This window comes from Micromys minutus (assembly GCF_963924665.1).
Source record: "Micromys minutus genome assembly, chromosome: 21".
NCBI lineage: Eukaryota > Metazoa > Chordata > Mammalia > Rodentia > Muridae > Micromys > Micromys minutus.
This window is the reverse complement of record NC_137956.1, coordinates 46338121-46361907: the sequence shown is the minus strand read 5'-3', so window position 1 is coordinate 46361907 and position 23787 is coordinate 46338121. Positions and strand designations below refer to the sequence as shown.

Genomic DNA, 23787 nt, shown 5'->3' with positions numbered 1-23787 from the left:
CCGAAAGTCGAGTGGAAGATGAAATAGGTGCTGAGTTACAGTCCCTCCTAAATAACACTCCTTAAGGTGGGTTAGCTCTTCAGGGTTAAATTGCTAAAATAAATAAATAAAAGACTGCATAGGAGAACAATGACTTTCCAAGTGACCATTATTGGTTTGCGTTCTTAGCATTTATGGGTCTTAGTAAACAGTCAGCAAGTTTATGTCCCTCTCTCATTACTTTTGGTCACACAGCTCCTGAAGGAAAAGGAATAGTCATGCCTTGTGGCTGTAGTAAGAGAGGATCAAGCATGCAGAAGCCTCCTGCGGGAGTAGTGGGCACACAGGCAGCGAGGGGTGCCCGGAGCCTGAACCTATATCCATCTACAGAGACAGGATGATGACTATTTTGAGTTCCTATCTCCAGAACCCCCACAGAAAGCCAGGCATCAGGGCACCTCTGACTCTGGGAAGTAAGACACGAGGGCTTGTTGCCCACCAGCCTAGGCCCAGGTTCAGAGAGACCCTGAAAGGAATATATTATGGAGGGCCACAGTAGAGGTCATCTGATGAGTTCCACCAGTCCACAGGTACACCCTCGCAGACACTTGCACACACTTGCACACACTTGCACACACTTGCACACACATACACAATGTCCCCCTCCTCCTGACCCTATGGATGCCAGTTAACTCACCTGCCCTCCCTCCCCCAAAGCGGACTCATCTTCTTGTAGCGGAGAGCATATCACAGTGCTGTGCAGTGCGTGAGTCATGAAGCAATGGTTAAACACTCCTGGCCTTCATGACTGAGAGAAGCCGAGACTCTAGGCAGAGTCTGGACAGCCAGTCCCTCAGGACAAGGTGCTGGCTGATTTGCTTCGGAGTTTTGTTGCTGTTTTTTAATTAAAAAACAAAACAAAACAAACCACTGAGGTATCTTCCCCAGGGTCAGGAAGATACTGCAGGTCACAGGGTGAAGAACAGACAAGAATGAGCCAGGAACTCAAGGCAAAGCGGGAGTGCCCTTTGCCTCAGCCACAGGTTCTGTTTTGCTGGACAGAACTTCGCAGTTTCTCTGTTCTTTCTGTTGGAGCCAGAGCACAGATCAGCTCACCGATTTTCACAGTTACAAGTGTGCTGGAGGGAAAGAAGAAAGATTAGAAAATGGTGCATGTCCACGTCCTGTAGTTTTCAGACTGCGTATGGTAGAAGAAAGCGTTTTATTCTTTAAGGTTGATGACGGGGGCCGGGGAGGTATTGTTATAAGTGGCCTTCAGAACGATTAGGAAAACACGGTGTGCAAAGCAAACTTTCAGGACACCAAAGGTCATGATGTAGGTACAAGGACTGTGAAATTGTGAAGCTGCTGCCCCTACTCAGAAGGTTTAGCCTCATGCTGGCTGGCCGTGGTTGGGCAAGCTTTGCCAATCAGCAGTTGTTCGTGGCACACCTTTCAGGTCACTTGGCCCTGCCCATTTTTATCCTATTGGATCTTCTTCATCTGTGTTTGTTGCATGTTCTTCTGTGTGTTCAGGTATATAGTGCATGTGCATATATGTGTACATGTGTGAGCATCTCTCCCTCTCCACCACCCCCTCCCTCTCTCCCCCTCTCTGTATGTGTAAAAGGCAGCAGATGCTGAATATATGTATATATATATATATGTATATATATATATATATATTTTTTTTTTTTTTTTTTTGAGATATGGTCTCACCACTGTGGAACTTGAGAAGTTGGCTAAAGTGGCTCTCCTGGGAGCCCCAATGTTGCACCTGTCTCTGCCTCCCCAGCAGTTAAATTACAATCGAGGTCTTCTGGGCTTGGCTCTTATTACGTGTACTCTGGGAACTGAATCCCTTTCCTCCTTTTTGTGTGTCAGGCAGTTGATCCAACGAGCGATCTCCCTATTTCCTTACTGGGCAGAGCTCCCTGATGTCAAGGAAGAGGCCTGTATACGTCATTTTAGATAGCAATTTATTGTATTTTAAAAAATCCAGACTTTCCCTGTTCCTAAGAGGAAATAATCAGCATAAGGTTAGAAAATAACACACCTCTAGTAATGCCAATCAGACTTACGTCAGGGACATGTCGAAGCTTTGGAATCTTTAGGGGAAATTAACTTGAGGGTATGTCTTGTTTAGTCAGTTTCAAATGTAAAGATGATTGGAAATATTAACCATTGCTACTTATTGTAAAATACGAATTCTACCAAATCTGTGTCCCTTGTGAGTCCTGTCCCCAAGCATGTTATTAAATCTCATAAACTCTTGTGCTTGGGAATATAAAGAGAAGAAGGTACCTGAATTTCCTGTCTGTGGAGCTTAGAAATGAAAGGAGAAATGCCTAAATAAGATCAATAGCAAACGACGTGCCTAAGCCATGTAACTATATAACGGTACTGGATCAGCCACGGTAGTGTGGCTATTTTTTGGTAACAACTGTCTTCAACAGTATAACATGATAGAGATCCTATTGTATGTATTTGTTTATGGGATGGGGGACAGTCCCTTGACACATTTGTGGAAGTTACTGCTCATAGGATGTGGTTTTCTCCTTCTACAGTATGGGTCATCACAGTTGGCAGCTACCAGCTTTACCTGCTGAACCATCTCACCTGCCTGGTGGTTTTGTTTATGACCAGTGGTTATTCTGGCCAGCTTTCCAAAGTTGCTCTCCTCAGCCTTCTGGGATGTGCCCTTATCACATTGCTGTGGGCTTCCACCTGGAACCAGCAGTGGACACCAAAAGCCAGAAGCTTGGGCTCAAATCATTGGGCATCCTGTGTGACCATCCACTGCTGGTCAGCGGACCAGCAAGGATAACGGAAATGAGCTATGCATGAGCATTAGGGGAGTTCTTAACTGTGATGTAGATCAGTGTACTTCAAGTTGTTTTCTAGATACAGAAAAGAGTCATTCGTGAGTGTCCCAGGTTTGCCAGGTATGGACTCATGAGGTCTATTTGAAGACTGGGTGGATAATATTTATTTCTGTGTCCTGGATTATTTAGTAATAACTTTGTTCCAGTTACCGTGGTTCATTGGTGGGGAGATGGCTCAGCAGTTAAGAACAGTCACTCTGCAGAGAACCAAGGATCCGTTTCCACCACTCACTTGCATGTTAGCTCACAACCACACGTAAATTCTAGTCCCAGAGGATCTGCTACCCTCTTTTGGCCTCTTTAGGTACTGCACAATATGACGTATATGAACACACACACACATACACACACGCAAACACATGCAAACACACACAGACCCATACAAGAAAATAAACAAGTATCTATAAATCAAAGAATCACCCAGCACCATGGATGCCCTTCTTGATGATAAGTTGCTGTTTCTTTCCCTTGACTTCATGATTTGTCTGTTTACTCTGTCACTTCCCTTTGACCAAGTGTGCGTGCTCGTTACCCGTCTTGCTGCTTTGACAGAGTATCTGACAAAAGCCATTTGAAGAAGGGATGCTTGATTTTGGGTGAGGATTTGAGAACACTGTCCACTATAGCTGGGAAGGCAGGATAGCGGGAGTGTGGGGCAGCTGGGTCACTGTTTTCAGAGGTAGAGAAAGAGACAGGTGGGGGGAGGGATGCAGCCTCTCCTTTTTATTCAGCCCTAGATTCTATCTTATAGAATGTCACAGACACACCCAGGGTTGGTCTTTGTGTGTCTATTAACCTAATCTAGAGATCCTGTCACAGATACATCTAGAGCTTTCCTCGTTGACTCCAAATCCTGCCAGAGTAGCAATGGAACCTAGCCATCACAGTCTGTATAAACAAACGCAGGCTCCCTTCAGGTGGACAGTGTGAAGACAAACCACGGATGTCTGTCTCTGCTCCTCGGACATTCCTTCCAGCACCCCCACTACTTCATCTATGTTTGGTGTGTTTGCAACAGCCAGGTCGTTTTAGAATTCAGAGCTTGTCTTCAGTGGGACCCTCTCTTGCCACACTGAACATCTCATCAACCTGGGGGCACCCAAGCCCGCCGAGGCCCTTTGCTGCCTCAGAATCTGTTGGTTAGTTAGCAGCCATGGCACAAAAAGCTTCTGACTTAGAGAGTGACTCAAACTAGTTGCCTCCTACTTCCGCTTAGCCATTTAAATGAAAGGTACCATTGTTTTCCCAGAACAGAAATGCAATGAACACAACCCTGATGGAAGTATCCTGCTTCCCAATGGCGACAGCTACTGGTGTGCCTATGAGGGGTGTGTGTGTGTGTGTGTCTCTGTGTGTGTGTGTGTGTGTGTGTGTGTGTGTGTGTGTGTATGTGTGTGTGAGGGACAACATGGGTTTTACAATTCTTATAATGCACTTCAGGAGAGCCTTAACTGTGCCATGAGGATTCTGAGGATAGCGGCCACTGATTCCCAGAACATTCCAATAATCCAATGAGATAGAACAGCAATTTGTAATGTAGCGATTTGTGTAGAAATTATTGATAGCATTCACTCACACTGAGGAGCTTACATAGGAGTGGGCTGTTGCTCTGAGTGAGGAGTTGATTTTTTTAGCATTTTGTTTGTAAGGTTTCTCCTTCAGGGAATCTCTAGAGACGGTTGCTTCAAGGTGAACACCAATGTTCTTGATCAGAACTGGCAAAGGGGCTTGGAAGCTATACTTCCTGGTGTGAAGGTGCCCAGTGGGTCGTGTGGGATGTCAGTGTCCTAAAGGAGATGCCTGACTCTCAGGTTGGACGACTTGGCTGGAACCCCACCGCAGCGCTCTCCGGTAACAGCTTAGCAGTCCTCATCGACCCCTTCCCAAGTACACTTTCCCCATTGCTGCAACTAAAGAACAGACAAGAACAAGAGCAACTCAAAGAAGGAAACGTTTATTTTGCTCACAGTTCGAGGCTACAGGCTGTCATGGCGGGATGACATCCTGGTGGGGAAAGGAGGCTATGCATCACATAGTGTCCACAGTCAAGAAGCAAAGAGAGATGACCACTCTCTCCTTCTTGCTCAGTCCGGGAGCCCAACTAATGGCTTGGTGACACCCATACTTAGGTTGGGTCTTTCTACCTCAATTAACCTAATCTTGAGAGTCCCGCACAGACACACCCAGAGGTTTATAATCTCCTAGGTGATTCTGGGTGCTGTCAAGTTGACACCATTAACCATCACATCAAACCAAAGGTGACTTAGCTGGGGGTTCCCTCTCCACCCCCGTCTTGTGGTCATTGCATCTTGGTGGCTTTATGGTAGCCGCTGGATTGTGGTAAAACACACTCTTGAGATATAGAAAGTTGCAATGTCTTCCTTTTCTCTGCTTGCTCCCCTCCCCCCGCCCAACACCCAGGATTCAGGCTGGCTTCTGAATCATGAAGCATGCATGATGTGTTAAAGGTATCCACAAATTCTCCAGGTGTTTATATTTATTTTTTTAATACTTATTTATTTGATGTATTTGAGTATACTGTTGCTCTCTTCAGACACAGCAGAAGAGGGCATTGGATCCCATTACAGATGTTTGTGAGCTGCCATGTGGTTGCTGGGATTTGAACTCAGGACCTCTGGAAGAGCAGCCAATGCTCTTAACCACTGAGCCATCTCTGCAATCCCTCAGGGGTTTATCTTAACTGATCCTCATGAATTATAGGAAGTGTGGAGCAACTTTGAAGACTGAAGAAACTGAGGCATACAAAGTCTTCAGAGGAGATAGACAGGAACGGAATCGCCAGTCAAGGTTTTGAACACCAAAACATTCCAATAGCACCAAAACCCAGGTGTTGGGTTCATACCCCAGCTTTGACCTCAAGACTCCTTTTAGGGGAGCAATTTCTTAAGGATAATCTCTTTAAGCCAAATCCCAGCACCTATGTCTGCCTTTGCTTTACGTTTCCTCACAACACCAAGTAGCTCCTGGCCTCTGACCTTCATGCATTTATTCTTTGGTATACACCCCTCACCGGGATCTCTGCCGTGAAAGAAAAACCAGCTTTTGACCTCCTGGTCTCTGTACACCCTGCACCAAGGTTAGTGACGAAGGGTGATGGATGGGCTAGCTCCTTGGCTCAGCGGTTAAAGGTCCTGGTCACCCTGGTCACCCTGGTCATTCTGGCTGACCGTCTGCATTCAATCCCAGCAAAGGACACCTGCACATTAGAGCAGAGAAAACCAACGCTCAAAGTCTGTGTCTTGACCTCTGCACACATATGAGCATGCAATATACAATAAATAAGCAAACTTTCCCAAATGCTTCCTAAAAGAACAAAATGCTCCGAAAGAGCACCGTGAGTTGAGGGACGATTGTTTATTAGGTTCAGAATATCTTGTTTTTCAAGCATGTTCTGGACACGTGCTTTGTGTCTGGCGCCATGCTGGTATTTAGGGCTATGGCAGACATGGCCTGCTGCTCTGAGTTTAGGAGGTCATGGGAGAAATGCATCCCTGCGAGTCTTCTGGGGGGGAGGGGTGCAACTACGCCTTGGGGGTGAGGTTTTGCTTTGAGAGGTGTACCTATGCTGACAGGGGGAGCCAGGTGTGAGCTTAGAGTTCACATTACCAACATGACCTCAGCTCAGTGGGACTCAGAGCTGGACCATGAAGCGAGAAGAGTACAATTTACAATATGATTCCAAGCAGGAAGAAAGGACCAATGCGATTTCCAGAGTCTTGACAGGTTCCCTAGAGTCTAGACTTCCCTGAGCAGGGAGATGTGGCTGGAAGACTTTGTGATTGGTGCCGATTTTGTGCCTGGTTCAGATGCTGTGCTCCTCCATTTCATGGATGGGATAACTGAGGTTCAGAATCTCTCTTTAAAAGGTGGGCAAGGCTGGCTTGATTTGCTTCGATTATACGGCCCTCAGGTTTCCCTTACCTACCCTAGAATCAGAGTTCTGATTTTTTTGTCACCAGGATATAGCTCTGTTGGTACAGTGCTTGCCTAGCACGAGCAGGGCCCTTGGTTCAGCAGGCAGTGCCCACGGGAACCTGGTCAATAATTTGTGCCTGCAATCCCGGTGCTGGGGGAATTGAAAGCAGGGAAGAAATCAGAAGCCAAAGTCATTCTGGTCCATAGCAAGTTCAAGAGCAGCTTGGGGTATCTGAGACCCTGTCTTTTAAACACACACACACACACACACACACACACACATATACAGAGAGAGAGAGGAAGAAGGAGGAGGAGGAGAGGAGAGGACTGGAGAGGACAGGAGAGGAGAGGAGAAAAGAGAAGAGGCATAAATCTGCCTTCTCTGTGTCCTTGTCTTTCTGCTGGTACGCAGATTTCAGAACTCAGCTTCCTGGAGCCCAGGAGCCTGGAGCCCAAGTGGTTACCCCACGAGTGGGCAGGACTTATTCAGAAGTGGCATCTTATGTATGGCGTTTTCAATTCTCCCTCCATGTGAGGAAACTGCCTTTGTACCTGGAGTCTTTTATCTGAAAGGACGGCTGGAGTGTTCAGCCGACTTGGGGGAGTGGAGAGGCACAGAGGCTGGCTGCCCAGCTCCGGGCATGCGTGAGCACTCCCAGCAAAACACAGCTGGCGCAGCTAATTTTAGCCTCACTGCCGCCTTGCAGAGAAGCCCTTTAAGGAAATATGTCTTCTCTGAAACAATCTGTATTACAATGTAGCATCTGATCGACGTGTCAGAATATTATTACTGGTGGGGCGGGGGGAAACTCTGACAAGTAATTATGAGTTTTGTTTAAATTTTTTTGCAATACTTACAAAGCCAGGAAAGCAGAGAGAGAGAGAGAGAGAGAGAGAGAGAGAGAGAGAGAGAGAGAGAGAGAGAGAGAGAGAGAGAGAAGAGAGAGAGAGAGTAGAGAGAGCGTTATTTTATTCTCTAATAAATGAATAAATGTAAGGATCACTTTGGTTTTATTTTAAGAGATAGATAAAGCCATAAAACAATTATTTGTGATAGTTTACTCAACTCCCTTGTTGAGATGGGGCTTGGCTTCTCCACAGAGCTGCCCAGCTGATAATCGCCACTTTTTCTCCTCTCTTGAGCATCCTCTAAAACGCTGGTTTCATCTTCAGGTCCTGTGTTCATCTGGCTTTTAATGTGTTAACAGATTTTGAAAAAAAAAAATCCTTAAATAGAATTTTCTCCCCACTTAACTAGAAAGGTTGGCATGTGTGTGTAAACACACACACACACACACACACACACACACACACTCACACACACTTCTTCCCCCATGCTCCCCTCGCAGGGCAGGGTCTGTTTTGTTCAGCAATGCCGTGCCTCACCTCTGGGAACTTGGCGATTGAAGAGGAGAAGGCAGCTTGAGCTTGGGAACCAGGGAACCCGGTTAGAGCAGAGCAGGGAGGGCTGGGCCATGCCCCACCCAGGCACTCCACCGACAAGCTGGGGTTCGGTTCCACCCGCGGCTCGGCTGCAGACTGCTCACTGTGCTTTTCCAGAGAGCTAGTGAAGGTGGCAGCAGCCTCTTTCTTTTTCTTCTTCTTCTTCTTTTTCTCCCCCCCCCCCCCCTTGGAAGAAACACTGCAGCCTCCGGGACTGCGTGCGGGCTCCCCGGAGAGGCTCTCAGTCCCACCCACTGGCTGGAAGGAGGGGAAGTGAGAGAGAGGGGCAAGGCCAGCCGGAACACACCATGTCACTCTGGGAACCAGACAGCAGCAACTAAGCCTGCACGGATTTCTTTTTCTTTTCTTTATTTTTTCTTTTTCTTTTTCTTTTCCCCCCAGTTTTTTTCCTTTCCCTTCTTTTTCTTTTTTGCCCTTTGTTTCTTTTTCTTTTTATTAAAATTTCTTTTTTTTTTCCACGGTGGAAAAGAGACACACACGAGAGACCGGAAAGCTGTACTGCAAGGATTCCGAGTTGAGTTAAAGGATTTTTTTTTTTCTTTTCTTTTTTTTTTTTTTTTTTTTTTTTTCTCTCCTCCTTCGCCTTTACAAGCGCCTGCGATTGACACCACTAGAGACAGGCTGGTTACAGAGCAAACTGCTTCATCTGGACTGGACCCGGCAGCTGGGAGAAACCAGGCAGGCAAGAACTGGGGAAGCCAGCAGTCTGGGGGGTTCGCTCCGGATCTCAACCCCCATCTGGTTTTTTTTTTTTTTTTCTTTTTCTTTTTTTTTTTTTTTCTCTCTCTCTCTCTTAGTTCTTTTGTTTTGCTTTGTTTTGTTTGCTTGTTTGTTTTTTGGTTGTTTTAAATTCCTCACGGTGTTGGAACTAGTGAGTGCCGGAGTCTCGGCAGTCACCCAGACTGCCGGGGACAGTGGATTAAGAGAAAGAAGCTCGCCTGCCTGGGCATCATATACCCTGTTATTCAGTTTCCTGCCTCGGAGATAAAGATCCCAGCTACATGGGCAAACGCCTGGATCAGCCACAAATGTATCCCCAGTACACGTTCTACTGTCCGCAGTACCTCCAAACCAAGGTATGGCTGGACCCGCGGGCTTCACAAGGCAAGCGTGGTGCCTGGCGCTCCTCTGGAGCGAGTAAGGCAGGCAAACGGACCCTTCCCTCGCCCTCGCCCCCATCCCCTGTGCCGACCTCTTTCAAATTACTAACAGTGGGGACCGAGTTTAGAAGCCAGAGGAAGAAGGGAGAGGAAGCCCCGGAGTGTAGCTTTCTCTTTAAAGACGGGGGACTTTCAATGGAGTGTTCTTTTGTTATTTAGCTGCAGAGATGCTGGTGAGATGGTTGAAGTCTTTTGCAGGTGAGCGGGGATTTTTTTTTTTTTAAAGAAAGGGGGTCCCAACAGACGTCCTCCCGGACAAGAATGCTGTTTCAGGAGCTTTTCTAGTGGAGCTGTTCTTTGTGTGTGAATCTCTAAGATTTGCCCCCCCCCCCTTTCCCCCTTCCTTACAGAAAACACTCTGGGGTGGGTGCCACTTAAACTTTTCATGGCCTAGTGCAGCAGGAAAGGAGATCTGATCGCCAGGAGGTTCCAGGGCACCCTCCAAAGTCTTTCAGAGTTTGCTGAGCGTGTTGTTTTGTTTGGACTTTATTTTACCTGAAGGATGACTGAGATGCTCTTGAGAGATAAAAGAAGTAAATGGTTAGCACCCATGGTTTTTACTTTTAGACTGGCTCCCCACCCCCTCCCCACCCGTCAGTTACCACTGGGAAGTCTGGGTCTGAAAAAAAAAAAAGCATGGAATGTAACTGATAATAATTGGACTTGAATTGGTTAAAGACTTCGGGGCTTTGTGTGAGCATGTGTTTAAGTGATCATTAGGGGCCCGGAGGCAAGCCCACAGAACTGAGCAGGGGGCAGTGCCCACCCTGAACTTTTATCCTGCAGTTCAGACTTGAAAGAGGGGATGTGAGAGACCCGTGCTCCAATCTGTCAATTCTACTGGACTTGATTTGAAGGAGGGTGTACCATATCGGATACTCTGATTTTGTAATGAATTAACCAGACCCCTCCATCTTCTTAGGAGCTCCACATGTGAAAGCAAGCAGGGCATGGTTGAGCGTATGCGCTGTCACTGGGTCTCTGGGACTATCAGGGGGGCTGGCAATTCACACTAAGGTGAATTTACTCTGTCTCATCAGACAATGCCCATTTGAGGACCAAACCGGACAACATCCTCTCCGGATTGCATTAAAGGCTGGTGTTTCTTTTTTCTTTTTTCTTTTTCTTTTTCAATTGCTCTATGCTATGCCCTACCCTTCCAAGGTCGGTTCACTTTGCTTTCTGCCTTTGTGCCCACTTAGTTTGGGATGCCTCTGCTTAAACAGACCAGCCCTCCTGCCTGATGCCCTGAGTATTAACTCTTTGGGCAACTTGGTAGAGAGTGCTGCTTACTCCTTTAAAGAAAGGGTCAGGCAAGTTTTTTTTTTTTTTAAAGAAATATCCACGGTCATTAAAAAAAAAAAAAAGAAGAAGAAATATCTTTAAAAAAGAATATCCACAGTCACTTTTCTCTAAAAAGAGACAAAAGCAATAAGCTCCAGGGTTGCCTGAAAAATATCAAACATTCCAAACCTTTTACTCATTTGGCTAAATTTTTCCAAATGTTTCCCCAAATTGTGCTTTCTGCCGGTTCTGATTTTCTAGCGCCAGGGACAACCACAAGAGAAACTTTTGATTGAAGTTTAAGTGGAATAGTTGGTTTCTGTTTTGTTTTGTTTTTCTCCTGGATTGCTTTTAATATAGTTTTACTAACAGGGAATAATGAATGCTGGGTACAGTTAAAGACACAGGGTGCTGGGTGAGCCACTGTGGGAAAGGGAGGAAGAGGAGGAGGGAGGGAGAGGGAGGAAGGAAGGGAGGAAGAGAGACAGAGACCGAGACAGAAATGGTAGGGAGGAAAGAGTGCAATAGTGATTTGAAGTGTTTTGCTTAAAGAAAACTGAACGATCTCTCAAGACTGTTTGGGGTCCTGTTAGTGCCCCCATGGACTCTGACAGTGTCTCTGGGCCTTGTTCCTCTCTAGCCAGCCAAAGCCATCAGCCTCTGCAACCTTTTAAAGAAGTTAGCTCGGTCAGGCACCCTAAGCTGATATTTGGGTAATCAGATCAGGGCCAAGAGGAAATTTAAAATCAGCTACTTGGGTTTTCTTGGCAGCTCACCTGGATGGTTTTGTTTGTAGAATTTCAGCACGGCAGCGAAGTTGTCACGGATTGTTTTGGTGCCTCTGGAATGACAGACATTAATGACATCCCAAGAAACTAGAGATGTGAAAGGTCAGGTTCTGAGGAAATATCTGTGTGTTGTTCTATCTGAGCATGTGAGGACTCTCTGACAGACTTAATCCAATACAAGAAGGCCTTGTGAGATCATGGGGGACAGTAGAGTCCTGGACCTTTGCTCCTCATACCTACCTGTCTCACAACAGTATTCATAATCAGTTTAAAGGGAGGGTGTTATGTTTATATTTATTTGATGAGCCAAGATGAAATTCATGGAAATCCACTGTCCAGCATTGACACCTAGTTGCAACTTAAGATCATTGTCACAGCCAATGGAAGCCATGCTCACATATAAAGAATACTTATATTTGATAGACATGGAATCCTATGGTTGATCAAAGTCACAACCCAGGGATATCAGACTTTCAAGGATTGTTTAAAGTCAAATGCTCTCCCTTCCTAATATACAAGAGGTGTGTGTGGGTTGGGCAGGGGAGGTGGGATTTCCTTGGAATTTTTATAGAATAAAAACAGTGTTTAACATCATTCTTAGAAAACCTAAACCAATCACAAACAAACCCCCAGGCTCCTGCTTTTTACCTAAATAATGAAATGTTGGGCACAAGTCCTAGTTGCTTGTGCAAAAACAACATAAAAATAGTATTCTAAAAATCTAGGTACAGGCCTTCCATTTCCTCAGACACACACGCTGTAGTTTGGGGATGGTGATAGTTCCTCATGTTCTTTCTTCTTGTTTCCTGTGATGTGAGAGCCTGTGATGTGACTTTCTACTTTACTCTGTTAAAACAAAACTAGAAATCAGCTCGTTCTGTTTTATCTCCTAGAATCATTTCCCAGATGCCAAAAATGCTTTATAGGAGACAAAATGTACATGAAGCCTAAATTGTTACATGGCATTAACCGCACACAATGTCATGTGTGTAAATGACAGAGTTGCTTGGTCTTTGGCTGTAGCAGTGCTGCTGGGCTGAGCTCATATCATATAATTTATATATATATATATATATATTTCAAAAGACAATCTGAAGGAGGGGCATTGCTTTCGGTCACAGTAGATTTAAAAAAATACAATGACATGCTGTAATATTTAAACACATGATGTGGCTTGAGTTTTAAAAATAAGTTTTTCAAAGTAAGCTGTTGCGTGGACAGGTACAGGAAGACCAACCTGTAGCTTTAGAGAAGAGCAATCTAAAAATGGCACCTTATCTTCCTGGTAAAACTCAAAATGCCTTTGACTCTTGCAACCCCACATTTTTTTTTCAAGAAACTCCACCCTTTGGAGCTGGGTTCTGAGAATCTAGGTACATTCTCTTGTGAATTTGAGGCACATTGGGTAGGGATGTTTCTCAACAACCACAACACACCCAACAGTCAATAAATCAGTTGGCAAAAGAAGGCTAGGGAAGGGAGATCTGCTTGCTCGCGGCTTGGTGAACTGGTATTCCTAGACACTGGGATTGAGAAATGGATGTTTCTCTCTTATGTAGTTTTGAGAAAACTTTAATCATGTTCCTCAAACTTCAGAAAGAACCCCCAGCTAGTGCCTTCTTTCTTGCTTTTGTGTAGCCTTCCAGGCTCACAGGCTTCTTTATCAGTCCAGAGAGCAAAACTGTGTTCCCCTTTCTGGCCTTTTGGTTTCCCCAGAAAGTCTTACAAAGGAGTTGAGATTAGGAGACCCTTCCTGGCTTCCTCTGGCTGAAGGCACTCAGATGATATTCAGAGCAGGAACAGAAATGAGGACTGAGTCTTACCCACGGTGTATTGACTTCAGCTTCAACTCCCACCATGGGTAGCCCAGCCTGCTGCCTCCCACTAAGAGTCGAGCTTCAGTTATGTCATAGAGATGGGTTGTGCTGTAGAAAGAGCCTATGCAGGAGGAATGTGGAGTGGGCAAAGAAAAGGAGCTTCTAGAGGTCCAAGGGACATTTGAACCTGTGGACTTTCAGACTCTTCAAAAGCAAAATCACTCTACAAACAGTTGTCAGGTAGGCAAAGGAATGCAAACCTCCAGGAGGAAGGGAGGGAGGGAGGGAGGCTGGGATTTCTTCCTGCTTCCGGTCTAGGCTTTGCACTGATAGCTAGCTAGTCTTTGGTAAACTGCCTGTTGGGTTGTTTGAAAACAGCCCTTCGAACTCCTAAATTGTGTTTGCCTTTGAAAGCTCGAACCATACAAAACTGCTTTTTTTTTTATTGGAAAAAAACCAAAACAACAAACAAACAAACAAACAAACAAAAACTTGCAGCCATGAACTATTTATCTACAATTCCAAATATTTTCCTTTGCTTAGGGGTAGAGCTGAAGGGTGGCATGGGGATGTGAGAAATCATCTTTGCCTTATTTTTAAGTGTGCAGAATTTTAATTTGTTTTAAGTAAGAGGGGAAAAATAGCCGCAAGGATTTACCCTCTTCGTTTAGTTCCTGGATCCTACAGACCTTTGAGCTCCGTGGGGGAGGGTGCAGCCTGGTGTAGCTTTTGCTGTCTTGTCTAGATAATGTAGTCTTATCTCCTTAAAATGTCTTCCTCCACGAGGTCAGATTGTTCAGAAACTTATTTTCTCTGGACTCAGAGCTTGAAGGAAACACCGTCGGGTCCTTCCTGGAGCATCTCATCTTCTGTTTTACAAAAGAAATAACTGAATTATGCAATAGAAAACCTTTTCACAGGAGGGAATAGCTCTGTTCTGGAGCCAGAGACAGGGACACTTTTCAGGAAGGGACACAAAAAAGGTGTGTGGGGGGTACAAGTTCATTCTGGATCTTTTTGGCTTTAGGAATTCTGGGAGGCTTCATTTCCATATTATGTGGTTTTTTTCTCACAAATCTCCTTTGACATTATAATCCGTACTTCGGTGGAAAAAAGTTCACCCATGATGGTGTCCCTGTCGGATTTGGCAAACATACCTCTTTTCTTTGAAAAGAAACATTTTGGGAGTTTTTGGTATTTTTTTTTTTTCGGTGTGGAACTTTTTATTCAGAATAAATGGTGAGTGTTTGTCCGAGTTTGGCTTCAAGTACTAGATTGAAATTGTTTTGTAACAGTCTCATGTACCACAGCTGTATGTGATTAACTCTTGTAATAGCCAAAGCGTGTGAGAAAAGACGTTTTTATGCTACGGTTGCTGCAGAGCCAGCGAGCAGATGGGCCCGAGAGAGCGGAGAGTGGGGTCTGGGAGCCGAGCTGTGTCTTCAGGATGCGTTACTTTTTTTTTTTTTTTTTTTTTTTTTTTTTTTTTTTGCTGTAGTGGGAAAACATTGAACTGTTTTGGCTGTGCTTGAAAAAAAAATATGTTTTCTGAAAATGGAAGCAGATGAATACCAACAATTGTTTTAAAAAAATTATCCCTGTGTGTGCCCTAGTGTGGGACATTTAATTAGAAGACACACACTTACCTAATGGGAGTGACAGACGTGCAGAAGCAAATCGCAGACTGACTCTCCAAACACAGATTCAAAAGCAAATTTCACATTCTGTCTAGCGATTGTAAATAACATTTTCACATCTTTCTTCTTGGATTTTAGAATACTTTAATCTTTGAGATTCTTGTCAGAAAAACCTTCAGGGCATTTACCTCTAAAGAAAATATTGGCATATCATTAAGGTTCAATACCCTAGAGGTAACAAAATGGAAAACGGGACATATTTGTTTTGAAAGACAATGGGAAATGTAGTGCATGACTCTGCAGGACTGTGTCGTTCCCACTGACGGAGTTAAACATTAAAGAACACACAAGGTCATGTGCTTTGCCTCTCTTTCTGCACTAGTGGTGGTGTAGAGAAAAGTCTGGGTTCTGTGGGCTCTTTGTGGTATTGGTGGCAATGTTGGTTCCCTAGAGGTTATAGGTCTGTAGGATTAATAATGCTAACACACCAAGCTGGGAAGATACCTCAGTGAACAAGCTTGGCTGCAGGGCCAAGTGTCTGTTATCCCACTGTCCCTAAGCTAAAGAAGAGCAGTGACAGAAGACGCCCCCCCCAGCAATGACAGCCTAACCAATGCTGTGGTAAAGAGACCCAGTCTTAAAAGATGTAGAAGGTGAGGAGGTGTTTCTAAGGTCATCCCACTTCTATGGTCACACTTACAGTCTCACACACTCGCATACATAATAATAAAAACAAACTTATGTAGAAGATCTAATAGTCAGTGTATAACAGACTATAATATCTAAATGTATGGCTAGTGATTGTCTTCAGGGCCCCTGGAAGCCTCTGGAGAATTGGCTGTTTGGTATTTGGTTTCAGGTTTTAGGCTTTAGACGTTCAAAAAAGAAACAAAGAAACACAAACCAGTAGGCACGGTCAGAGGTGAGCTGACTTTTGCTTTCTTCTAAGTTTTCTTTTAGGTTGATGCCAGCAGCCAATTTGTGGACAAAAATTTTTCTTTATTTGTTTATTTTCCATTCATGTTTATTACTCATTAAATGCATACTATTTAGAGTCATATCTGAATATAACTCTGCAGTGTGATATTTCAACCTCTCTTACAGACCAGTTATGAGGAGGGTGTAAATGAAATGGTTCTTTTTTCTGTTGGGCATTCTTTGTGCTACCTGCTAAGACATTGGTCTGTTGGCCAGTTTCATTCACCCTGACTCCTGCCCACTTGAACGTTTGGAAATCCTCTTTGTAGACAGCGGCGTCTGCTTTGGTGTCTTGTTGGCATTAGGAGGTGACTTGCATTTAGAGCTTTCCGTGAATTTTTGTTTGGTTCTTTGATACTTTCCACGGAGTCATCAAATGCTGCTTTGCAGGGTAGAGAGGATTGACAAATATAGCTGTGCCCTTCACATCTGAATCCCAAACGCTGAGGAACGCATCCATCACTCGGGAGTGGGTGGAGCGGGGTGGGACGGAACGACAGACGTCATTTAATCATCCCTTATGACAGGTGTATCCATGGCGGTTAACATTCTCTTCTGAGTGGATTCAGTTAGCGCTTCTCCAAGACTCAGCAGTGAGCTTGAAGTCTGCTACGCTGTAGCTTCCAGTACCTGAGGTGGAGGATGAGCAGCATGTGACTAGGGACAGGTTTGGGGAAGATAGAACTGACAGTAAAGACACTAAATACTCTTCATTCATGAATAGCTGTGGGCGCTAGAGTGAATGTAGAAACAACCATTGAAAGATGAAATTCTATTTAGAATGGGGTTTGTGAAATCTGCATATTCCCCAAGTCTAATAGGAGCCTTGGAAACGTGGACAAAATACTACTGTTATGTAGAACATGGTATTGGGGGGGGGGGGGGCAGTAATAGCTCAAAGACATACCAACCCGGTGAGTTACGTTTCAGAACTCTCTCTGAAAACCGCTTTTTTTTTTTTTTCTTGATGGAGACCTTTCTTCTTTCCCTCCAAACTCCACTAAGCTGAATTAATAAGATGAAATATCCCAGAATGACCCATTTTAAATAATGTTCCTTTTAATCTTTGGCAGCCACGTGTTGGTTTTGTATGATTTAGCACACGAGTTGTTATTTTTCTCTTTAGGACTGCATGTTTACATTAGGAGCAGGAGGAAGGAAACACAACCCTGACCTAGCCTACCCACCAGCAAACTTGACTTTCCTTTCATAGTTCAGAATTAGCACACTGGCTCAGGGGCTGGCGGGGTGGCTCGGAGTGTAGAAGGGCTGTGTGAGGCTTTAAACCTAGATACCTGAGTTTAGTACCCAGATCCCCCAGTAGAAGGAGGGTGTCCTTTGTAGGCTTAGACTTTTTCCTCTAAATTAATTTTATTTAGTGTTCTCAAACACTTCATCCTCCCTTCTAGTCCACTGACCAGAGGTAGGGGAAAAGAAGGTTTGTAAGAAAAGGGTGTTGTGGATCTGTTTAGAAGCTTTGGGTGGGTACCACTCTGTTGTGAGGGTACAAGCAGTTCAATCCAATAGCAAACACAAAGTAAAAATCATTAGCCATGGCTCAAGTCAGGTGAAACCACAAGGCATCACTCAATCGCTATGAGTCAACAAAAGTGACAGGAATCAGCCAGAATATCACAAGAAGTCATTTGGCATGTTTTAAGACCAGTGAAGAAGTGAGGCCAGCAAAGCATTGCGTGGCATTGCAATGCAAGAGCAACCTCTTTATGGGGTTTCGTTTACACCCCTTCCAAACATCATATACCCTCTCAAACACCTGCTCCAGAAAAATACCACATGCTCTCTCATGTGTCTGCTTCACCAAAACATCCTCTCACCAGACACCTTCCGGAAAAACATCACATGACACAACAGAGTTTCTAAAGAAATCAGACATTTCCCCTTCGGGCCTTAGCTTCCATTTGCTGTGGCCTTTGGGCTTTTGAGAGACCTCTTTTGGAAAAGTCACTGACAGTCTTTGGTTGATCAAGTAGACACATTGGATTGACCTGTGACAATGAGAAACAGCTGTAAGGTATCTTAGTGCCAAGTTCATCAAATTCATTTTTGCTTGTTGGAGTTGTCTGTCAGAGACAGATCTGAGTGGAGCTGGGTTTCCTCACACTGCTAGCTCATAGTTTAGGTAGGAGGCAAATCAATGCCGTGATACGTTTGCTACTGGATAATTCTTCTAGATTCTTCTCAAAGTGGCGTCAGGTGTCAGAATTGCTAGTTGCCTCTGTTTCAACAGTTTTCATAGCTTTTGTACCTTGGGGGAGTTCTCTCGGCATGCAGAATCCATGTGTGTCCATTTCAACCAGAGCCATCATTGCTTTCACAGAGTAGTCGAGGCCACCCAGAGAGCCTGTCTCTGTGAGAGCTTCTGCAACACCAAGAAGACTGCCTCCTTCTGTTCTTCACGGAGCTTCCTTTTACTCTTCTTTTTTTTAAGCAAGAGGGAGTGGGTCTTGTACTGAACCAATTCACAGTCTTCCCTCCTCAGCCTCCCGTGATGGAGGGATGAATTCTAGGTACATATCACCTGGCCCGTCCGTTTTCAGTATCCTATCTCAAGACCTGCTGACCCGTCTTGTAGGCTCATAGCTGCTCTTTAACTACACATTGAACTTCACTTGATGGTTCAGTGAGTCGTCTTTTAAAATATCTTCCATATACAGAGTACAAGCATACACTCTTCAGACAGTCACAGGCATATTTTGGTGTCCCTGACTTCCTCTGTTACTATATGACAGAAATGGAGAAGGACAAGGCATTCCTAGAGAGTCACAGATCTGTTCACTCTGGCCCATGAGCTGGATCTGTCCAGTCAGCCATGGGTGGTTCACGGAGACAGCTCTTACCAAACTAACAGGGACTGATTTTTTTTTTCAGTTTCTGTCACAAGAATTGTATCTTCTTGTGCTTTGAGACACACTGTCGGCATGTCACAAAAACAACGTATCTGCTTTCTTCCCTCTATTACTCTCAATAACATCTTTTTAGAATCCCACTGATTGATTTGTTCTAATTAACCCCTAATGATTTCATAGCACGTATTTGTCTCATGGAGAGCAGTGGTCTTCAGAGTACTTTGTCATGCAGCTGCCACACACGACAAGAACAGAACAGTCTGATAGCTTCTCCTTAACCAGTGGCTTATGGGAAACCAAATAAAAGGGACCTGGGAAGTTAAGAGGGGAGGGGCATCAGATCTTTGTCTCCTCTAACTTTCCTTGGCGTCGATGACCGGTTTCCTTTCCAAAATCAATCAAGAAGAGCTGCTTGGCAAGGGGAAGAGCGTTTATGAGTAAGAGGCCATCTTGGGGCAATACCTAAACTAAGTGGAAGTCAAGGAGCTAAGGTTCTTGGTGTCTTGAGGGGAAAGCCATCAAGTTGGTATAAACAGTTGTTCAAGTGTTTAAGTTTGCAATGTGCTGCAGCGTTTGGCAATGTCTGTCATTCTTGAGAAACAGAGAGAGACAGAGACAAACATCAAGACAGAGAGAGAGAGAGATACACAGATAGACGGAGGGGGAGAGTCAGAGGACAATGTCACATATTAGTGCTCAGTGGGCAGCCATCTTGTTTCTGTTGTGACAGGGTCTCTCATCAGATCTGGAATCTGCCAGGTCAGCCAGGCTGGCTGACCATGGAGCTCCAGAGATCCACCTGACTCCGTATCTGAAGCACAGGTCTTATGAGCTCCCAGCCCCTTAGTCTGTGTTCTGGAGACTGAATCAGATCCTCATGTCTGTGACAAGCACTTTGCCCTTGAGCCAACTCCCCAACTTCTGTTAAGGGCACTTGCTGTTTCCATGGTCCCCTTAGCAAGGAGGATCTCTCTAAGAGTCTTCCTGGAACTTCTGTTTAGAAAAATAGATGTTTTCCAGAAAGAATCATTAGAACCATTTTTTAATGCCTCTCTGGGCAGTACTGCCTGTAAATTAGTCATGTCAATCTCTATGTGTCCTATAGTATAATCATGAACAACGTTGTTTGTATAGAACAGAGGACCAAACAGTAGTGTAACACATGCAAAATGATATTTAAAAACCTATGCAAAAGTGATATTACAAACCCACCAAGGTGTCCTGAGACTCCTTGGTCAATGACAAGGTCAATGAAGGATCTGTAAATAGTGATGTCTAATGGGCTCTTTAAATACAAAGATATCTCAGATGGATGGAGCCCAGGAAGATGGTGTCCAGATCTCAATAGGTCCCAGAAAGGTTGGCTGGTAGTTTTACTGTTTCTGTTCATCCTTTCTGACATGATCTCTGGATATACCTCTCCACCTGTGTTCATCTCAGGACAGCTGTCACACATGGCCTCCCTTTTGTGTTCTGTCCTGTGTATGTCCTTGACTTGCTTGGTTGTTGTCCTTGGGCTAATTTTATTTATTAATTAATTTAATTTTTATTCTCTAATTTAGCTTCTATTCCTTCCACCTATTCCTCCCTTCCTCCATCCCTCTTATTATTAAGCTTTTGAGATGAATTTGTCTTCTTTGAATCTTTGCTTTTTTTTTTTTTTTTTTTTTTTTTTTTGCTCTGAAAATCTTTCTTTTTTTTTTTTTAACCTTTGAACTTTTGGGTCCTTCCCATAGTGTCTCTTGTTGTTGTTTGTGTGTTTTTCCCATTTATTTTTCCTCAAAGTAGAATGAAATTGGTGTTTGACTTTCTCCTATTAGTGCTTGGTGGCGAATGTGTCTCTGCTTTTTTTGAACATGACTGGGCTGTTTGTGTCTTGACACACCTATGGTAGTGGAATGGATACTCACACCTATGGTAGTGGAATGGATACTCACACCTATGGTAGTGGAATGGATACTCACACCTATGGTAGTGGAATGGATACTCACATCTATGGTAGTGGAATGGATACTCAGATGTATATCCTGGTTGGTTTCGTGAACACTTTCTCGGTTTGGATCACAAGTTTTGGTACTGGAACATCTCTGTAGGATCTGACATTCTATTGGTGGGTTTTCAGAACGAATCAAACCATCCTGTTTTGTGTGTCTCATATGTACCTACCCCAAGTACTGTAGTCTGCTGAGATGCTTAGTGGGTAAGGCACTTGTCACCAAGTGTGACCTAAGTTCAATTCCTGGAACCTACATGGTGGACCCAGATAGCAGACTCTTGAGAATATCCTCTCACTTCCACGTGTGTGCCAGGGTACACACAAAGACACAGATGCACACATGCTCACACAGTACATGTAAAGATGAAAGCAAAACCGTGAGAGACGGTTTCAAATGGGGTTCTGGAGAATGAGAGAACCTCTGCACTTAGGAAGACAGGAGAACATCAACCCAGAACACTATGGGATTGTATGAAAACTTTAACCTCAATCAAAATGTGATTATGAGCTGGACTTCTTTTGAATTTTCTATTCCAGGCAGAATCCCTTAGGTTTTGTGTGTAGTGTTTTTTAAAAAATATATATCATATTTTTACTTACATTGCTATTGTTAATATTTAAAGAAAATATAGTTTCTATCTTCATAATTAATTCCTGAACATTTTGGAAAGTTTCATACTACAAAATAATGCATTGAGCAGTCCAAACCCTGTCATGGGGAAACTAATAATCTCTCAATAGCACTAGGTCATTAGAGAACTCTCTGTATTAACCAATATTGATAGGTAGATACGCTCTTTGATAGCATTATCATCTCTCACTCCCTTCTCCTTCCCTCTCCTCTCCTCTCCTCTCCTGCCTTCTCCTTCTCCATCTCCCCACACCCCTCTTCTTCTCCCTCTTCTCTCTTCCTTCCGTTCTCCCTCCCTCTCTCTGACATCTTGTTCTTTATCCCAGCCTGGCCTGAAGCTATGAGTAACCCAGGCTGACCTTGAGTTCATATGACCCTTCTTCCTCTGCTTCCTGTGTGTTGAGATTTCAGGGCTGAGACATGCCTGGCTCTTCAACAGTGTTCTCTACGTTCATGCATGTTTATCTCTGATCTATAGTAAGTGCTTTCATGTCGCAAGTATTGTCTCCTAATATTTCCCCGGTGATGAATATTTGGCACGTGCTCAGCAGGTCATTTATATCTGTGTTTCCTCTTGTTGGCATCATGGCTCTTACTAGGTTTGCACCACATTTTACAGACATGTAGCTCATTGGTGAAGATGCTTTTCCTGCCATTATTTGGTCACTGTGGATGACAAACAGCCAATCACTGAATATTAAGATGGTGAATTTCTGATTTGAGCTTCCTTTACAACAGGAAGCTGGGTTGTTGATGGGCTGCTTACTTTGCTGCTGATTGGATTCCTAATAACCCAAATGACTCTGTTGCCTCTCTGCACTTGAATTCATGTGAACTATATTCTGCTCCTTTAAAATATTTGTGAGTGTGTGTGTGCGCTTGTATTTGTGTACATGTTTCTATTTCTCTGTGTATGCATGTATATGAAGGCCATAAATTGACAAGAATTCCTGGAGTTTGCTGACCAGCCAGCTTAGCCTGTTTGGCCATGTCCAGGTTCCAGTAAGACCTTTTTCCAAAAAGAAAAAAAGAAAAGAAAAAGAAAGAAAGAAAGATAGATAGATAGAAAGAAAGAAAGAAAGAAAAGAAAGAAAGAAAATCAAGGTGGACAGCTCCTGAAGAAAAATACCTGAGGCTGACATCTAACCTCCACCCACACATGCAAATACTGGAACACACACACACACATGTATACACACAAGCACACACACATACATTTATGTGGGGGGAGAGAGAAGAGACAGACAGACAGGGACAGAAGTGGAAGAGAGAAGCCAAAACAAAAACAAAGTACTGCACATCACACCGTATCTGTACACTGAGTTTAAGAACAAACATATTAACAGGGTCTGGTTAAGTTTAATAACTGGAATTGAAAACACCAAGTTTACTTGGGTAAAACGTTACTGTGTGTGTTTATCTCGGAGGCCCCGTGTCTGGGACTGCAGCTTACTTTAGCTCTGTGACCCCCAGATCACATTTCCTTATTTATATGTCACATTCCTTCTGTCCAAAGAATGCTTTGCATATCTGATAAGAATATCTTTGGGGTCAGCGTGAGACCAGTAGCCTTTTCTTTCCGAATCCCACAAAAAATGCAAACACACTGAAGTCTGAGGAGGGTGAAATATGGGGTAAGAGTGGTTTTCTCCAGGAGAGGATCATTGGTGATCAGAGGAGGAGGGCAGCAGAGAGGCTGGGATGGACTTGAGGCCTGGCCACAGAGCAGCAAGAGCCCTGTGGTGGCTCAGATCAATGTCTTCCTTGAAATGTATCTCCACGCTTCCGCTTGTCTCTGCTTACCCGCTTTCCAGCCAGCCGGACTAAGCTCTTGCTTAGATCTGCCGTCTGCAATCCTTCTATTTCTTACCTGAAATTTTGCCATTGTTGTTTTGTTTTGGAACGAAGCTCAAGTCTCTCTCTGAGCCTGTTATGAAAAACTCACCCCGCACTCTGAAATGAATACTTTGGGAAACTGTCTGCTTTTCACATTGCTGTGTTTCACAGTCCTTGTACTTTTCTCATTGAAGTTTCCGGGATGCCTTTGTCCCCTGGAGGAACTAAATTAGAGGGCGGAAGATGTGTCATTTTCTTGCAGCTGACTCGAGTGTCAGTTCTTGCTCTCCCGGAGTGAAACCTCATGTTTAGAAATGTCGTGTGTGAGACCAGTGCTGACTTGGGGTGCGGGGCTGGGTTTTAATGAGAATGTTCTTGAGACTGTTCCCTTCAGCCCCATTGCCGGCTGTCCAGTGTCCCTTCAGTTCCCTGGCATTTCTCTTACTAAATGCTAATTCTACCCTCTTGGTACTCCTCCTTTAATTATTGTGGCCACACTTACCGAGCTTTTCAGGCTCATGATTCAAGG

General features: G+C 44.2%; 1 protein-coding gene across 10 annotated transcripts in view; it reads left to right on the top strand.

Moving 5' to 3' along the window:
* The window catches only part of RBMS3 (RNA binding motif single stranded interacting protein 3), a gene marked incomplete at both ends in the record, with an annotated part of 720124 nt that overhangs the window by 92503 nt on the left and 603834 nt on the right, over positions 1-23787 (top strand). For 7 of the 10 annotated variants that reach the window (XM_080934840.1, XM_080934835.1, XM_080934844.1 and 4 more), the window contains one exon: positions 9233-9340. The exons of 1 other annotated variant lie outside the window; for it this stretch is intronic. In XM_080934840.1, coding sequence (XP_080790966.1) covers positions 9266-9340 — 75 coding nt within the window. Of the gene's footprint in view, positions 1-9232; positions 9341-23787 lie in introns of those variants that run through there. 2 more of the 10 variants (XM_080934842.1, XM_080934838.1) reach the window with 1 other exon arrangement.